Source organism: Onychomys torridus, chromosome 17 (genome assembly GCF_903995425.1).
Source record: "Onychomys torridus chromosome 17, mOncTor1.1, whole genome shotgun sequence".
NCBI classification, from domain to species: domain Eukaryota; kingdom Metazoa; phylum Chordata; class Mammalia; order Rodentia; family Cricetidae; genus Onychomys; species Onychomys torridus.
In genome coordinates this window covers 63,988,606-64,007,159 of record NC_050459.1, presented here as the reverse complement: position 1 = coordinate 64,007,159, position 18,554 = coordinate 63,988,606, and the positions used below count along the sequence as shown (strand labels likewise).

Here is an 18,554-nt window from a genome sequence, read left to right as displayed (position 1 = left end):
TCATCTCCTCCATCTCATTTTTCCTGCCAATGAGGCTAACACAGAAGAGTACCTGCATGTCTCTCCTTGTAATGGCTGCACATGTGGGTAAGCTCCTGCAAGGCTGACACCTCAGCCTGTTACATGTCCCACTGCCTGCAACAAGGAACATGCATATGATGGCAGTATGTCCCACGGATGAATCTTTCAGGGACTGTAAGATTCTCTAACCTTTTCAGCTCACCTCATCTTTCACAGAGGTGTGCTGCACTACATCAATGTTGCAGCACGGGTTGTGAAGCTGGCAATGCATCAAGAAGGCATTCCGTTTCATGGCACTTTGGAACAGGACACGTTGGGCTTACCACCATGGATGCTGCAGCCTCAGAAGGCACCCCTCCAGTGCTGTCTCCACTCATATCAGACAAAGCAAGTGTTCCTGCTGTGTGCAGGTCCAGGAAGTCTTAACTTCATTCCTGTGGCTGGGATAAAATACCTTGACAAAAGCAATTTAGGGGAGAAAGGGTTTATTTCAGCTCACAGTTCCAGGTTACAATCCTGTGGGCCAGACATGGTGGCAGGAGTCGACATAGCACGACACATTTTATCCATAGTCCCAAGGCAGCCAGCAAGGAATGCCTGTGGTCAGCTCCTTGTCCTTTTGATTCAGTCCATAAAGTAGTGCTGACATGATTCAGGGTGGGTCTTCCTACCTCAATTAATCCAAGGAAGGGACTCCTCAGAGCTGTGCCCAAAAGCTAACCTAACCTAGCATTGAGATCCTTTCCCAGGTGGTTCCAGATTGTATCAAGTTGACAACTAAAGCAAACACAATCCCAACCAACACAGACACACAGCACCGTAGGACAGTCTCCCTCTTTCTCCATGTTTCACACTGATGCAAATACAGCCCAACTTCACCAGTCCCTATAGTGTGAACTTTTGTCTGAAGACATCATGAAGGTCTACTGATCTTCAGACAGGGCACCGAAGACAGGGACAAACAATGATTCTTCTACCCAAGTGTGGCTCAAGGAACCACTGAGTTTAATTGGGGGTATTTACAAGAACCCAGGCAAGTCATGGGCAGCCACTGTAAAGGAAACATCCATCTCTTGGCAACCATTAAGCTCCCACACTCCTTATGCTTACAGAACTGCCCACCACCCATCATCATTATGGTTCTGAAAGAACTGTGACCTTGAAGGCTTCACAGCTTTTATTTTCACTTGGAAAACTATTTCCAATATGAGTTCACTCATGGGACCTAAGGGAGCAATGATATCTAAAGGCTTCAACACACCTTCAATTCCCATTTTCTCTCCATCATGAGATTTCACTATGGCACCTGAAGTCTTTTCCACATTGTTTATATTCCTGTGGTTTCTCACCACTATGAGTTCATGATTTTAAGGCAAATAGGGATAAATGAAAGACTAACCATATCCTGTACACTCACAGGGCATTTGCCCAGTATGAATTAATTTACTTCTCAGAAAGGAAGTGTGACAAGTGGCACTTACCACATTGGTAACAAATACAAACTTTGCCCAGCATGAATTCCCTCATGGACTTGAAGGACACCCTGACCCCTGAAAAGCTATGCCACACAGTTTACATATAAAAGGCTCATCCCTGTCTTGAGTTCCCGCATGTGTTTTATGTGGATGGGGACATTTTTGCAACAAGGTTTACATTCAAAGGGTTTGTTGCCAATATCTGTTCTTTCATTCATTTGAAGGAAATGGGGATAAAGGAAGTAGATATTGTTGACATCCATATGCATTTTCCACTCCATGAACGGACTGATGTCTTTTAAAGGAACTATGCCGACTGAAGGATCTGCCACACTGAACACACTGATACGGTTTCTCTCCAGTATGTCTTCTTTCATGTGATCGAAGGTAAGAGCGATGTGTGAAAGTTTTACCACATTCTTTACATTCATAGGGTTTCTCTCCAGTATGGCTTCTTTCGTGAAATCGAAGATAATTATAACTTGAAAAGGCTTTGCCACAGTGTTTACATTCATAGGGTTTTTCTCCGGTGTGCGTTCTTTCATGCAATCGAAGCGAAGATTGACATCTAAAGGCTTTCCCACACAGCTTACACTCAAAAGGCTTTTCACCTGTGTGAGTTCTTTCATGCACTTGAAGTAAAGAGGGATAAATGAAGGACTTACCACACTCTTTACACTCATACAGTGTTTCTCCACCATGAGTTATTTTATGTCTATGATAGGAAGCCTGACACCGGAAGGCTTTACCACACTCCTGGCATTCATAGGGTTTTTCTCCTGTATGAATTTTTTCATGTAACTTCAGAGAAGTAAGCCATCTAAAGGCTTTCCCACATTCTTTACACTCATAGGGTTTTTCTCCAGTATGAATTCTTTTATGTAACTTAAGGGTCCTGTGACTTCTAAAGAATTTCCCACACTGCTTACATTCATAGGGCTTTTCTCCAGTATGAATTCTTTCATGTAATTTGAGGGCCCTGCTATATCTAAAGGTTTTCCCACATTGTTTACACTCACAGGGTCTTTCCTCAGTATGAATTCTTTCATGTAACTGAAGGGCACTGAGATACGTGAAGGCTCTGCCACACTGTTTACACTCATAGGGTTTTTCTCCAGTATGAATCCTTTCATGCAAATGAAGGGCACTAAGACCTCTAAAGGCTTTCCCACAGTCTTTACACTCATAGGGTTTTTCTCCAGTATGAATTCTTTCATGTAACTGGAGGGCACTGGGATACCTAAAGGCTTTACCACACTCTTGACACACATAGAGTTTTTTTCCAGTATGATTTTTTTCTTGTTTTTGAAGGGAACTGGAAGTTTTATCGCACTGATTATCATAATCATTTTCATCTGTATGGCTTCCTCCAATTTCCTTGTAGTCATAGTTGTGATGTCCATTGTAAGTCAGGTGATACAGTCCAAAGGTCTTTAAACATACCTCACACACAGAAGGTCCACTTGAAGTCTGAGTTTCCGTGCATCCTTCAATCCTTGTAAGAAAATTAGAGTCCTGTAGCTTCTGTTCACAGTCCTCAGGTTCATACTGTGTATATTCAGAGTGAGATATGATGTGCCTATTAAAAATGAAAGACACGTGAAATTTCTCCACACATTGTTGCTCATACTGAGATTGGTATACGGATAAGGTTGCTCCACCCTGACCACCTTCTTCAGTATCAGAGTACTGTAAATATAACTACTGTGAGAAATGGCAAGCCCATTAGTGACAGTTGTTTTACTACTGTTTGCCTATTAGACCAACTTTCTTGGATAGCTTGCTACCCAAACAAGCAAAATGTGTGTGCTTTCATATGAAAGAACTAAAAAGAAATGAACTGATGATTCTACAATACGGTTCCCATAGGCCTATGATGAAATTGTAGCATTCATTAATGCAGGGTCCCAGAATTGGTTCCAAAAGACTATACAAAATCTGAAACTCACATGAGGGTATACATTTGAGGTAAAAGTTTTCTACTGATGAATAAGCTTAAAGTTGGGCTTATTTGTTTTGTTAGTTTGTTCTTAAATTTTCATGGCACCATAAAAATTAAAATTTTTGAGGGACATTTGCTTCACTTGTGCATGCAAATTACCTTAAATTTATTTCAGGCTCTTCATGATGGTCTTCAATTGTATGATCTTCCCATTCATATCCTGAAACAAAGTCACAGAAATATGTGAAAAATTATCACAATGTACAAATACAACTACACCTAATTTCTTCACCACATTCTTCCCTTTCCACATGCAAATCACTGTGACCATCAATAACCAGAAACACCTGCTCTCTAATTTACAGAGTGAAGGTAAGATGATAGCCTCACCTATGGCAGTGAAGTTCCTGCAGGTTTCCAGCATCACATCTCCATACAGAATCTTCTGAGAAGGATCCAGCAAATCCCACTCTTCCTGGGTGAAGTTCACAGCCAGATCCTCAAAGCTCACCAGATCCTAAGACATTCCATATTTGTATATAAAAGAGCGTATGAGAACGACACTCCATGTCTGACAGTACAACGGCGTAACTGTGGTTCCCACACACTCACTCCATGACACAGGAGTTCTAGTAAAACCACTGAGTGATGTTCAGAGACAGCAGACAGATCACTCTCCTCATTACTGTGCCTGCGAGGAGAGGCATTGCTTCCCCAGCCCATTCCCTTTCTCCAACCATCTCCACTTCTTGTCCCAGGCACGCCCTATCATCCGATACATACAACAGCATTAACATTAGGGATCAGGAGGCTGGCTGTCCTTGGAAATTCATGCTCAGAGTTTAACCTCTTCTGGTCTGAGGAAACAACATCCTGCCTAAGAGAGCGCAGATGAAATGTTAAGGGTAAATGACTCAGCATAAATGATATACAAACATGGCAATTCTAAACACTCCTGTTTTCCTTTTGACAGCCTATTTATAACTTTCAAGCTCAGAGACATCTAATCAGATACAGCAACCCAAAAGTGAATATGGGATGTGTGATGACAGGTTGTGGTTTTTTTTGCCTAGGTCTTCCAGCATTAAGCTTCAGTATAAAAATCAAGCCTGCTCCTGGCAGGGCGGACTTGATCCTCTCCTCAAACTATTCCAAGTTCACTTTGACTCGTCTCCACCCCAGTCTTACTCCTCTTTCATTTCTTTTTCAAAGTTCCAACAAAGGATTCTTTCCCTCATACACCTGACCTGGCTGAATACAGATTCAAGGTTCCCTCCACCAACTGCTACACTGGACCTCACTTTAGACAACTTCAAAGAGGCCAGATAAACTGTTGTCCCAAATCCCTTAATGATAGTTAGGGCTACTTCTTCAGTGAGAGGAAGGAGAGGAACAGGAGACACAGAAATGGTACAGGAAGTTTAGAGATAGGGGCCTTGATTTGTGTCCTTGAGCATAAAGTGAAATTGTCCTTGGTTCTGAGTGGACTTTTAGAGGCTCTGATCCTTCTCTGATTCCTAAATGATTCTTCACAAAAGGGAACATCACTGAAACTCCATTAAGGAAAAGCTAGTTCCTTTCAGTCAAATGAAATCTAACTCTTGGTGGAGAAATGCCATTGTCTGCCCTTAAGAGTTGATACAAAGCCAGGCAATGTTGGCACACACCTTTAATTCCAGCACTCAAGACAGAGGCAAGCGGATCTCTGGAGTTTGAGGCCAAACTGTCCTCCAGAGCAAGTCTAGAACAGCTACAGAGAGAAACCCTGTCTCATGAAAAAAAAAAAAAAAAAAAAAAAAAAGTTAATGCATCTGAGCTGGTCAATTACATAACCAAGGGACCAAGTCCAGGGAAGGCTGATTAGCTTTAAGCTAAAGGGATGGGAGGTGAATGAGATAATGCTCATTTCCCTCACAGAAGCTTCTCTATGCTACAGAGCAGCTGGCATTAGGGTCTTCTGGGTCTGTTTGTCTTTCTGAATGCTCAAGATGAAACTATTTTCTTTGTTCCTTTCCTTTCAGATACAGGCCAGAGCATAAAAGAATGCTTTTTCTGCTTGTTGTTTACATTGTTCTCTGAGGGCCCCCTCCCTGCCATGTGGGTAACATCTGTGCAGGCTTAACTCATACGGCATGGATTTTTCTCTTCCTCATCATCACCCTTCTCCTGGCAGATGTCAAGATTTAAGCCTGCCTGCCTTGGGGTTTTTCCTTCAAACTCTTAATAAAAATTTCTTCAAGCTTTCCTTTGGGACCATTCTTACATTCTTCTATTAATATAACTAAAAACCCTGTGAGGACTAAAGTTATGTTTTAAGTTTAAATTGCTATGCTTAAAAGAGCTATAAAATAATGCCCAGTGGTGGGAGACACAGACAGGCAGATCTCTGTGAGTTCGAGGCCAGCCTGGTCTACAGAATGAGTTCTAGGACAGCCAGGGCTAGACAGAGAAACCGTCTGAGAGGACGGGGGTGAAGATCTCTAAAACAAAAAAATGCCTCTAACCTGTAAGCACCACTTGTACAAAGACAGATAACTTCCTGGAATGCTGGGGGCTGTTGTTCATATAAGGTAACAAGCCATGTGTTTTTACTTCTAGAAATAAAATTGGTTGCCCCCAACCTCATAGGATGTGCTTGATCACACAGGAAAGAGGGATGTAGGCAGGAAGCATGTCAGAATGTATGTTTTCCCCCAATTGGACAAAAGCAGGAAGTATGTAACCTTGTGGTTTTGCCTTTATAAACTCCTGTCTAATATAGTTCAGCACCATTCTCTGGGAATCCTGGGCCTGGACTTGGCCAGTGTCCATCATCCTGGCCAGTAGTTAATAAAGCTTACTTCAAATTTGGCTCAAAAAATTGTGATAGTGGTCTTATTCTTGCCCAGTAGGAATTAACGACCCCAAGATAAAAAACCAATTTTCCTGGTAACATCTGGCAACTGTAGTAACACCCCCCAAATTCTGACACCATTACTTGTTAGTGCGAAGCATGCTGTTCCAGTTATTATTTTAGGCCTTCAATTGGTAAAGAAAATGGGAAAAATACCTTTCTTACATGGCTTACATGTGCATACTATAAAACAGAAAATGGCAATTTAAAAATATTTCAGGGACTGGAGAGATGGCTCAGGGGTTAAGAACACTGACTGTTTTCCAGAGGTCCTGAGTTCAATTCCCAACAACCACATGGTGGCTCACAACCATCTGTAATGAGATCTGGTGCCCTCTTCTGGCCTGCAGGTGTACATGCAGACAGAACACTGTATACACACAATAAATAAATCTTTAAAAAAAAAAAAAAAAGTGGTATACTTTAAAAAAAAAAAATTCAGGAACTCCTAAGAAAAAGAGGTGAACATAGGTGGCCATTGAATAAATCTAGATTCTCTAGCAGCTAGAAATTAATAGATACCACAATAGATATATATTAGATTGGATTACCTGATCTGGCCTGGATAGTCCAACAATGGCTGTCTCCATGATAAAGAGGATCCGTCTACAGGCTGGAAGCCTCGGGAACTTCAGTCAGGTGCCAAAGGCCCAGAGCACACCTGAATGGCTTCTGCTCTTCAGTCCACACTGGAAGGCCCAAGAAGCTGGGTTCCAATGTCAGTGAAGGATGGTGGTGGTGGTGTAACAGCAGCAGCAGCAGTAGCAGCAGCAGCAATGGACAGATGCACTCACCAGCAAGAAGTGAAGGCAGGCAGGAAAGTAACACTGTTTCTTCTTTGGACTTCTCTCTACTGAGGTCACACTCAAAGGGCCTTCTCACCTCAGTTAATCCTTCCTGAAATCCCCTGGCAGACCTGCACAGAGACAGGCCTCTTAGTTGATTACATATGGTAAAAGTTTCCAATCTAAGGTTTTTGAAGCTGTTAGCTCTGTTTTTATTGTTCTAAGCTTTTCCCAGAATACTTTATTGTATTATCAGGCACCTTTCAAAGAGCCTCTCTGAAGCCCAGTGACTATACTCTATCTTTATCTTTCTATTGTCCACATTTTCAAGCCTTGATTCAATCCCCACAACTAGAAAAGAAAAACTGAAATCAATGTAATGTAACAAATCAACAAGTTAAATCCCAAAAAGACATATGAAAATATCAATAACTGAGTAGAGACATGGAAATAAATGTGGAGACATTGAGCTAAAAAAAAAAAAAAAAAAATTTCCATAGAGAAAATTCACAAAAAGGCTGGAGAGATGGCCCAGAGGTTAAGAGCACAGGTTGCTCTTCCAGAGGTCCTGAGTTCAATTCCCAGCAACCACATGGTGACTCACAACCATCTGTAATGAGATCTGGTGCCCTCTTCTAGCCTGTAAGCATACATGCTTGCAGAACATTGTATACATAATAAATAAATAAGCCTTTTAAAAAAACAATAAAAAGAAAGAAAGAAAATCCACAAAAACCTGAGGAACTACTAAAGGACTACTAAGTTTTATGATAATATAAAAAAGACCATCATCTTCCTCTGACTGCAGTAAAGAACTGGATGTATAAATACCAATTCTACATCATGTGTAAACTAAGAAAAGGGTAGATAAAAGAAAAGCCTTTAGACAAGAACTGCTGTGGGATAATGCTTCTGTACACTGGTTTAATAAAACGCGGGTTGGCCAGTAGCCAGGCAGGAAGTATAGGCAGGGCGAGCAGACTAAAGGAATTCTGGGAAGAGGAAAGCTGAGTCAAGAGTCGCCAGCCAGACACAGAGGAAGCAAGATGTGAAGGCAGAACTGAAAAAAGATACCAAGTCATATGGCTAAACAGATAAGAATTATGGGTTAATTTAAGTGTAAGAGCTAGTCAGTAATAAGCCTGAGCTAATGACCATATAGTTTGTAATTAATAGAAACCTCTGTGTGTTTATTTGGGTCTGAGCAGCTTCGGACCAGGTGGGGTACAGGAAAACTTCCAACTACAAAACCCCAAACATTTCTAATGACAGAAAAACAAAAACAAAAGTCACTATCACAGAGGCCAGGAAGCCTCAGCATTGTATGACATTATCTTCCACCTGTATTCACTCTTCATAATGTTCAAAACGATTACCCATGCAGCAAAGACTAGGAAACAGCTTGTTCCTGGGAGTAGAAAAAGAGCACTTACAAATTTATCAGGGTGAGCTGATAAATACATACACACACACACACACACACACACACTTATTTAAAATGTTGTAGATGAGGATGCAACTCCCTTGCCTGGCCTCAGGAAGTGATGGACACCTAGCCTAAAACCAACCTATCATATGATATGTGAGCCAAGGCAGGGACTCTTCTTGATTGTCCATCTGTCCACTGGAACCAGGACCTCATCTCAGATCTCAGTCCACCTTTCATCTCACAGCTGGAACATTATAGCTACACTTTCAAACCTGACTCTTCCCCAGGCTTCACTCAAAGTTCCCTCCCTGTGGCTCACTGGTCCTGGATTCTAGTTTATCTCAACTGAAACACAACCTGCATTTCTCTCAGACAATGGTCTAAGAGCCTTTGAACTCTGCTGCAGCCTCTTTAACTGACATGCATTATGTAAACAGCATATGTGCATATACATATATACTTACTGTGTGATGTGTGATATAGTAAGTTAATGTTAGTAATTACAAATTTGCAAAAAAACAAAACAAAACTGATTACAATTGGAAGCATGACACCTTTTACATTTCTATTGTGTAAATCCTGACATTGTGGAAAGATACAAATGTATTTGTCTAGTTTCTGGCAACACATGACACGAGATCCTAAAATGTCAGTTTCAATATCAGATTTAACATAATTCCCCCCAAAATGTTAAAAATTCCTTAACAGTAACAGAAATTACTAAAGATATACAAATATTTTTAGAAAAATAAAGAACCATAACAGCACAATACTGACGATCCCTCAGCATACACTTAACATTTCCAATCAAATACACAAGACAACGCACTATTTAGGAAGAATAAACAGATCCACAAACAAACTAAAAATTAAGAAGACAAACTGACCTTTGGTAAAGTAGCATAGGAAATCCACTGAGCAGTCTTTTCTAGAACTGTTTCTGGGACACCATACTAAAAATATACTTTTTGGTCAAGGACTCAGAAAATTTCACAAAATTAACTCAGAGTTGATCCTAGACCTAAATGTGAAAAACCAAGTCAAGAACGTCTAGACCACAGTGCAGAGAACACGGCCTTAAGTGCGACACCAAAAGCACAAACAGGGCGCCAGCACCGGTCGGTGACGTCACCAAACCGGAAGCTACCCCACCAAGGGCGGGACCTTCCGCTCCCCGCGCTCTGAGCAGACATGGCCGGAAAGGCGGAAGTGGCCGGAGTCCTCCGAGACAGGGCCTGGCCGGGGATGGGGCTAAGGTTGCTACATGAACTTCATAGGGTACCGGGTCCACCAGCCGGTCCCACCCCTCCCCCAGCCCCGGGGAGGACCCAGCACACCGGCTCCCGCGGCTCAGCCGGACGCCCCGCCCCGTCTGGGGACAGCGGCCCCGCGCTCACCATGGCGCGGCTGCCGAGCTCGTCCGTGCTGCCCTCACAGCTCCCCACAGTGGCGCTCACAACGCAGCACACGGGACCACGCGATGGCTGCTTAAGATACAGAGCAGAACCCACAGCATGGCGGAGGGAAAGAACCCACCTCCCGCCTTCTGCTGGTGCTCTTGATTGGACATCCTACTCCGAAGCCCTGATTGGCTAGAGCTGCACCACAAGTCTGATTGACAAGAGTTCCCTAGTTGCTACTGCATGGATGATCCGCCTCCATTGCCCTAACTGGCTCGCATGGCCTGCATGACGAAGCAGTTCCTTTAGGCGCTCCTGCGTGAGAAGCCAGGCCCAGAGGTCCATTGGCTAGCACTACCCTACGAGGGACTGAATGACAGGAGCAGCTTCCTTTGTGAATGAATGGCCTGCCCCAGGGCCTGATTGGCTGATGAGACCTGAATGACAGGATCAGCTCTCTTAAGTGGGAGAGCTGAAATTAAAAGACGTGGACCACACAAGCATTTCTTAGCCCGCGCTTACGCCCAGGGTCATGTAAATCTGCTCCAGAGAGATTTGTGTTCAAGCAGAACTTGCTTTAGCTTCCCAGAACTGTCAGTGCTGTCTTCTAGCACTCAGTAGATACTTACCGTTCTTACTCTTGGACATAGGCTTGTTTGTGTGAACAATGCCCAAGGCAGCGATCCCTTTGCCTCACAGCTACCTCCCCCTGTCAAACTGGAACATGAATTGATGTCCTCCAGGAATCAGGAATTTCAATAAGGCACCCCAAAGGTTTAACAAGTTGCACATTTTCTTTTTAACCAGAAAAAAAAAAATTCCAAGCCCAATGTAATGTTGCTTTTCCTGCAATCCCAACACCAGGGGGTGGAAGCAAAGGACCAGGAATTCCGCCAATACCTCATGAATAAAAGAGAAGAACTTCTCATAACAAACACAAACTGAACGAATTCCAGACCACTATCCCAGAACAACAGAAGGTATTTGAAAGAGCCTTACACTTATACAACTGTGTTCTGCAGTGGGGGCTGTGTGTGTGTGTGTGTGTATCCATGAGACCACAGGAATGATTAAACCACACTAGAATAGTGAGGAAGATGGGAGACAGTTCATTCTTTTTTTTTTTTTTTTTTTTTTTTTTTTGGTTTTTCAAGACAGGGTTTCTCTGTGTAGCTTTGTGCCTTTCCTGGAACTCGCTTTGGAGGAGACCAGGCTGGCCTTGAACTCACAGAGATCCGCCTGCCTCTGCCTCCTGAGTGCTGGGATTAAAGGCATGTGTCACCACCACCTGGCCGAGATTAGTACATTCTTAAATAGGTACATATCTAAGGAGAGCGGGCCTGGATCAAATCAAACTGACTCAAAGTGCTTCCAGTGTGGATCAACCAGACTCTTGCCCAAGCCTCTTGCTGAGGCTTTTTCATATCTGGCACCCAATAGGCTAATGCTTACCAGCAGGCGTACACACACACACACACACACACACACACACACACACACTCAACCTCATTACACTGAGGGTCACACATGGCCTAGCTGGTGGGCGTGGCTGATCTAACTCCCTCCTTCCGCAGTCTACACTGTAGGCCACTAATGACAAGGCCTGGGGGGGCTCTAAGGGCTTTCTTCTCCATGGGAATTTCAGGGGGTTCATTCATGTCTCAGTTAGGTTCTTGGTGCCATTTAAAATAACACAATCAGCTAAACATATGCTACCTAGTCCATTCTGAGAAGGAGAAATGGAATTGAGCTCCACAACCTATGTGTATGAGTAACATGTATGTGGGGGAGGTGGCTGGAGAGATAGCTCCATGGTTAAGAGCACCGGCTGCTCTTCCATAGCATCTGGATTCAATTCCCAGCACCCACATAGTAGCTCACAATCTGTAACTCTAGCCCCGGGGGATCTGGAATCCTCTTTGACTTCCCTGGAGACCAGGCATGTATATGGTGCACATATATGCATGTAGGCAAAACACTCACATGAAATAAAACGATTCACCAGGGAACACAGTGCTCTCTCTGTACACCACACAAACCTGTGTTCTGCAGTGGGGGCTGTGTGTGTGTGTGTGTGTGTGTGTGTGTGTGTGTGCTTCAGGTCAGGTTTTAGGTTTGGTTTTGTTCGTTTTTAGACAAGATCTCACTAAGTAGCCTTGGCTTGCCTGGAACAATAAATCTTATGTGTGAAAGACTGGAAATTTCTTATTCTATTCTTATTCTATAACTCTTCACTTAACAGACCACATGGTGGAAAGTAAGCTAGCAGGCAACAATAGCAAAACAACAACAACAAAACAAAACAAGCAAATGTTAATAAGTAACCAAACATGCCAGGCTTAGTGTCACACACATTTAATATCAGCATTCAGGTGGCAAGGGCAGACATATTTCTAAGTTCTACAATCTACATAGCAATGATTTCCAGATAGTCAGGACCACATAGTAAGATCCTATCTCAAAAAAAAATCTCTGAAACAATATGCATAACTGATAAATCCTCAGCAGACAGAGGAAGGGCTAAAGGGCACTGAGACACATGTGGAAAAGCAGAAGCTGATGTTTGATGAAAGGCTTCTAATTCACTAGAAGAGATAAACACAGCCATATTTTGGTGATTAAAGAGAACAATCTCTCAGGAGAAAACTAGGATTCATTTCATAAAACAAAAGCTAATGGGCTGTAGAGGTACAAACTGACTGCAACCCAATAACAGTGTCAGTACCACACTCTTGTGATGAGGCCAGTGATCAAGCCAAAACAATAAGGAAACATCAAATATTTATATCATTTATGATATTAAAAGTTGAGAAGTAGAGAGTTAGAGAAATGGTTCACTGGTTAAGAACCACTGAGTGGCTACTCTTTCAAAGGGACCAAGGTTTGGTTCCCAGCACCCACATGGTGGCTTACAACCATCCATAACTCTAGTTCCAGGGGATCCTTCTCCTTCCTCTGACCTTCACAGACACCAGACATGAACATGGCCATACACACATATACAAAGCATTTACACATAGTGTATTAATTCATATATACAGATATATGTAAATATATAGATGGGATTTATTAGTGTTATGCTCAGATCTCGGGGTCCCCCACAAGACCACCATGGGACTGCATCTCATATGTAAAAGCAAAGAGCCTCTATTTTCAAGCTCTGGGGCTTGGTCTCTCTTTTTGTCCGATGTAGTGGAGAGAGCAGAGAGCCCTGAGCTCAGGCAGGGTAGAGTTTTTATCATAGCAGAAGTTGGGGTGAAGGGATTTCCAGGGTTCAGGACCCTGATTGGCTGACATTTGTTTAGGGGGTATCTGTAAAACAAAAATAGATGAGTGCTAGACTCAGGGACATCTAGCCACCTTATCTAATGGTTGGAATATTTGGGATGCCTTAGATGTTGGCCCACCCTAGTGGGATCAGCTTATGGCTCTCCCTGGGTTAGGGTGTTGCCTGCCAGTAAACCTGTCACAGATGCTGTGTCTGGGCCTCTAAGCCTGTCATGGCAGCTATGTGGTCAAGCTGTTTGGGAGCCCTCTACAATTAGAATGACTAACAGGCTAATCCAGGTAATCCACAATGGCTGCCTATGTAAGGAAGGTCCAAGAATCCAGTAGTTATTCACTCCATGAGGCCAGATGTCTCAGTTGGTTTTTGTAAAAGGACCCAGATCTTAGTAGGCCCTAAGACCTTAGTACAACTGACTCCATAATGGAAATACCATTCAGACTGTAAAACTCAGCACATAGACTGCAGCACATAAACTGCACCACCTGCCAAAACTAAAACAAAGATCTAATCCATCACAGCCCATAATTCTGGGAAGTCTCTAAATGACTAACCTTGTTTTTTCACTTCTGCAGTTCTGCTTCTGGCTAATTGTTCTTGTCAACTGAAGTCTGTCAACCCACAACATGGCTTTTGCAATTAAAAGCTCATCCTGGTAAGGCTAAGTGCTACACTGGGATTCTGAACACCCAGTATAGTCACCTGCCAGCTAACAAAGACTTTCTATTGTCTTAAAGTCATCTCTGAGCAGTTTTTTTTCTGGTGAATACCCCACAACGCTTTTCAGTAGATGCTGGAAACCAGAAGAAATAGGCTCTAATGCCAGTGAAGGAGTGGACTTTCCAGGGAAGTGGGGGTAAGCAGGCAAAGAGAAAAAGTTTTCTTCTTCCATGTCCTTATATAGGCTTCCAGCAGAAGCCATGGGCCAGATTAGAGATGGGTTTTCGAAGCTCAAAAGATCTGGATTAAAGATGTGTCTTCCCACCTCAAGATCTAGATTAGAGTGGATCTTCCCACTAAAAACAATCCAGTTTTTTAAAATAAATAAATAAATAAATCCCTCACAGGTATGCACAGCCATTTTGGAGGTTTAGTTAACTTCAGGTGTAGGAAGTTGACAATCAAGAATAGTCAAAATGCTGGGCGATGGTGGCTCATGCCTGTAATCCCAGCACTCGGGAGGCAGAGGCAGGTGGATCTCTATGAGTTTGAGGCCAGCCTGGTCTAGAGAGCTAGTCCAGGACAGGCTCCAAAACTACAGAGAAACCTTGTCTCAAAAAACAAAAAACAAAAACAAAACAAACAAACAAACAAAAATGCCGGGCAGTGGTGGCACACACCTTTAATCCCAGCACTCGGGAGGCAGAGGCAGGTGGATCTCTGTGAGTTCCAGGCCAACCTGGTCTCCAAAGCAAGTTCCAGGAAAGGCGCAAAGCTACAAAGAGAAACCCTGTCTCGAAAATACCAAAGGGAAAAAAAGAATAGTCATAACAATGGCAACTGCACACATATGGTGCACATAGGAACAGACACACATACACATAAAAATATAATAGGTCAAGGTCCTTTGTTTTTCTCAGGTGTTATCAGTCTATTCTGTGACCTTCCAGGTATTTTGTTTTTGCCTCTTTTATCATCATTGGCACATTGAGATTAAATCTATCTTCCTTTCTCTACCTAAAATGTAGAAAGTGTCATTCTTAACAAAATTGTAAGACTCAATGAAAAAATCCCTATATGAAACAGGAAAATATGCAAAATGTTCTGAAGACACCTTCTCATTTGTTTGAGATTTAAATAGCAGGCACTTAGAAAAGTGTTTTTCTTGAAGGCATTTATTTCTCCTGCCTAGTATATGTAGTCCATGGAATTAAACCCAGAGGTTTGTGCATGATACAGAGAAACATGCCCCAAAAGTTACATGGCCAGCCATCAACTGGGTTTTTTTCTCAACCCTTCTTTACTACAAACTATACCATAGACAGGACAGAATATATGTGTGTGATGAAAGAGAATTCAGTGAGCTAACACAGTGGGGCTGAGTAGACCAACAAAGGCCATGTACACAATGGAAAGCCTGAGAATCCAGTAGCTGCTCAGTCCATGAAGCTTGATGATGCCCATTAATCAATCACATTTTGGCAGTGAAGGCCTGAAAAATCCCTAGAATTGTTGCTGTTCAGTAAACTGAAAGGCCAAAGGAGCTGCCGTCTGATGTCACCAGAGGACTGGAAGAGTAACATCAGCAGCTGCCACAATAGGCACACTCAGCAGCTATAAGCAAACACATGCAAGCAGAAACATTGCTTTTTCTTCAGACATCTCTATATCCAGGTCACAAAGCTGAGAGTGAGGATACACATGTGAGGCCTGTTCCCGATAGAGGCCTTGGCAGATAGAGGCTCTGAGAGGACACATACATAAGCCAACTTATCCCATAAGGGAATGGGATAAGAGCCCACAGAAAACTGACAGTGAATGAGGTAATCATTTCACAAACACTGATGCACAGACCTGGACTAAAGATAACCAGATGCAATGGTACTTTCACCTACCTTAAGGTAATGGAAATTATTACAGTCCAGCCCTAATAATCTCCTTGCCAGAGGCCCAGAAGAGACGCTACTAACAGGGTGAGTGATTTATGGGAAAAGAATCTAAATACACAGAGCTCTTTCATCCATCAGCTTTATTCCTCTGCCACCATAATTCTGCCCAGTCCTCTCGGGGAACCGGTCTATATTTCCCAAAAACAGCAACACTCTTATGTTTACAATTCAATACAAGACTTTCAAGGTCCCCACCAGAGCCATCCTGGTCAACTTCATTTGCAACCCTGTGGTGATATTGTGTTCCCCAAAATATTGTGCACCCTAATAAACTTATCTGAGGCCAGAGAACAGAACAGCCACTAGATAGACAGAAACCAGAAAATGGTGGCATACACACCTTTAATCCTAGCATTCCTAAGGCAGAGATCCATCCGCATCTCTGTGAGTTCAAGGCCACACTGGAAACAGCCAGGTGTGGTAACAAGAGCCTTTAATCCTAGGAAGTGATGGCAGAAAGCAGGCAGAGTCAGATAAGAGCTGGAATAAATCAGAAAAGGAATTTATGTGCTCATAATATATTCTTGTAAGTGGTTAGGTGAAACATTATGAGACTATCATAAATATGCTCACCTATATTCTTACAGGTAGTTAGGTGAAAGAAGCTATAAGTCACTAAAATAAAACTGCCTTACTTTTCTATGCCACTGTTTCTGGCAGGGCAGGGGGAGGACTACTCCATAGCTAGGTGGCTTGTCATATAGCTTGAAGCACCTGGTATGAAGAAAACCTTTTTGTTCTAAGAAATTGCTCTAGGGCTATGAGGGGAAGGGACATCTGAGCTTGGTTTGCATAGGAAGCAAAGCTATTCACCTAACTCATGCTTAAAGGCAATTGGTGTCTCCATAAGGGTGTTTACCTTAATTCAGGGGTCTCAGGCGACTAACAGGTGGTCTGGTAGGCTATTATGCTTGTCTTTGGATGCTTACTAAAGGGAAATTGCAGAAGGCAGACATCCAATTCAAATGCTAAAGAAAAAGCTGAGGAGCCGGGCAGTGGTGGTGCACGCCTGTAATCCCAGCTCTGGGGAGGCAGAGGCAGGTGGTGGATCTCTGTGAGTTCAAGACCAGCCTGGTCTACAAAGTGAGTTCTAGGACAGCCTCCAAAGCTACAGAGAAACCCTATCTCGAAAAAACCAAAAAAAGAAAAAAAAAAAAAAAGAGAGAGAAAGAAAGAAAGAAAGAAAAAGCTGAGGGTCTAGAAGCAGTCGACCTTGCAAGCCTTTATTCAAGTATCTAATGATTTATCCACCTCATTCTTGGGGAAATTATGAGAGTGCAAGAATAATTCATAGCAGGAAACTGATATATTAAAAGCTGAGTAACACCAGATACTCCCTGAGATTTGGCTTATTCCTCTGGAAGGCCCTTAGCTTCTTCCAAGTATTTGTTTGTCATAAACAGCTGAATTTCTACGTCATATTTCTGCTGTGGCCCATGGCAAAAAAGATACTGGGACAAGGCTAATTTTTGTTTTTGTTTTTGTTTTCTGAGACAGGGTTTCTCTGTGATTGCTTTGGAGCCTTTCCTGGAACTCACTCTGTAGACCAGGCTGGCCTCAAACTCACAGAGATCCGCCTGGCTCTGCCTCCCGAGTGCTGGGATTAAAGGCATGCACCACCAGTGCCTGGCTAATTTTTTTTAATGGGACAGTAAAACAGCAGTTTTTTAGCTGCTTAAGTACAGGACACACCCTACTGACACAAAGCCCATAAGGTTGTTAAGTGACTATCCCACTGTTAAGGGTATGCCACCTCAATATGAATTGTAGGCCAAGGAGGATCCTGAGTCCCCACAAACCATATTGCCATTGCTCTTGGTTATATGCCAGAAATAGAGGATAAAACCCTAATGCTGAAGATAACAAGCACTTTGGCAGCAGGACTATACAAACCCACAGAGGTTTCCTAGTGAGAACTTACTCAGGGTCTGAGAATCTGAGCTTGCTTTACCCAGCAGGACTGCATAAGGGGATGATTTGACCACAGGTGTGGTTACTAGGTGTTTAGAAGGGTCTACACTTGGCTATGCAGTGTGCTTTGATCTAGCAAGGGGGAGGTCTTTCGCCCTGCCCCTTGGCATTGTTATAAAAAGCCCTTTTGAAGAGGCAGAAGGGGCCATTGAGTTTTGACTCAGGTCCTTCTGAAGCTATCCTGTGTTTCTGTCTTTCTTCTCTTCACTATCTTTCTGTCTATCTTTTTTATTTTTTATTTTTTTCCAGAGCTGAGGACCAAACCCAGGGCCTTGTGCTTGCTAGGCAAGCACTCCACCACTGAGCTAAACCCCCAACCCGTATCTGTCTATCTTATCCCTCTCTCCTCCTCATAGGAACCCTGGAGAAGGCGGGAGCTGGTCTCCTCCATACTGACTACCTTCCATAGTGACGAGTGTTATATGCAGGTTGCAAAGAGTGAATTTTCACTAACAGTGTTGCTCAGCTGTAGAACCTATGTGTTATGGTGCCAAAAAGCCAGGCATGCACTGCTTGCTGGTGCAAAAATGGCATGGCTACTATGGGTACAACCACAAGCTTTCCCATTGGATGAAGGAAGCTCTGCAGGAGGAAATTCATGTCTGGTTCCATAAGCCAGGACAAAGTCCTATGACTGGAGACTGCACAAAGTAACTGCTACTGTTTGAATGGATAGAAGTGACGTGTCTGAGAAAGTGCCTCATAAACACCCATGATTATGCACATGGACCACTGCTACTGTT

The 18,554-nt window shown here is 43.0% G+C and overlaps 1 protein-coding gene across 2 annotated transcripts; it reads right to left on the bottom strand.

Moving 5' to 3' along the window:
• Window positions 1-1,009: 1,009 nt before the first annotated feature.
• On the bottom strand, window positions 1,010-10,076 carry LOC118569021 (zinc finger protein 627-like). Of its 2 annotated transcripts, none has more exons than XM_036166658.1 (5): window positions 9,943-10,076; window positions 6,883-7,247; window positions 3,829-3,955; window positions 3,598-3,658; window positions 1,010-3,075 (listed from the first exon to the last, which is right to left on the bottom strand). In XM_036166658.1, exons 2-5 carry the CDS (start codon window positions 6,919-6,921, stop codon window positions 1,707-1,709), a joined length of 1,596 nt encoding a protein of 531 aa, XP_036022551.1. In that variant the 5' UTR covers window positions 6,922-7,247; window positions 9,943-10,076; the 3' UTR covers window positions 1,010-1,706. The 2 variants fall into 2 exon arrangements, with proteins under 2 accessions (XP_036022551.1, XP_036022552.1); XM_036166659.1 differs by lacking the exon at window positions 9,943-10,076 and adding an exon at window positions 9,433-9,684.
• Between the last annotated feature and the right edge of the window lie 8,478 nt (window positions 10,077-18,554).

Coding starts and splice junctions, on each gene's coding strand:
- LOC118569021 (XM_036166658.1), bottom strand. CDS start 6,921: ATGGAGACAGCCATTGTTGGACTATCCAGGCCAGATCAG. Junction 3,659..3,828: donor CAGGAACTTCACTGCCATAG/GTGAGGCTATCA, acceptor ACTTTGTTTCAG/GATATGAATGGGAAGATCAT. Junction 3,076..3,597: donor GAGCCTGAAATAAATTTAAG/GTAATTTGCATG, acceptor CATTTTTAATAG/GCACATCATATCTCACTCTG.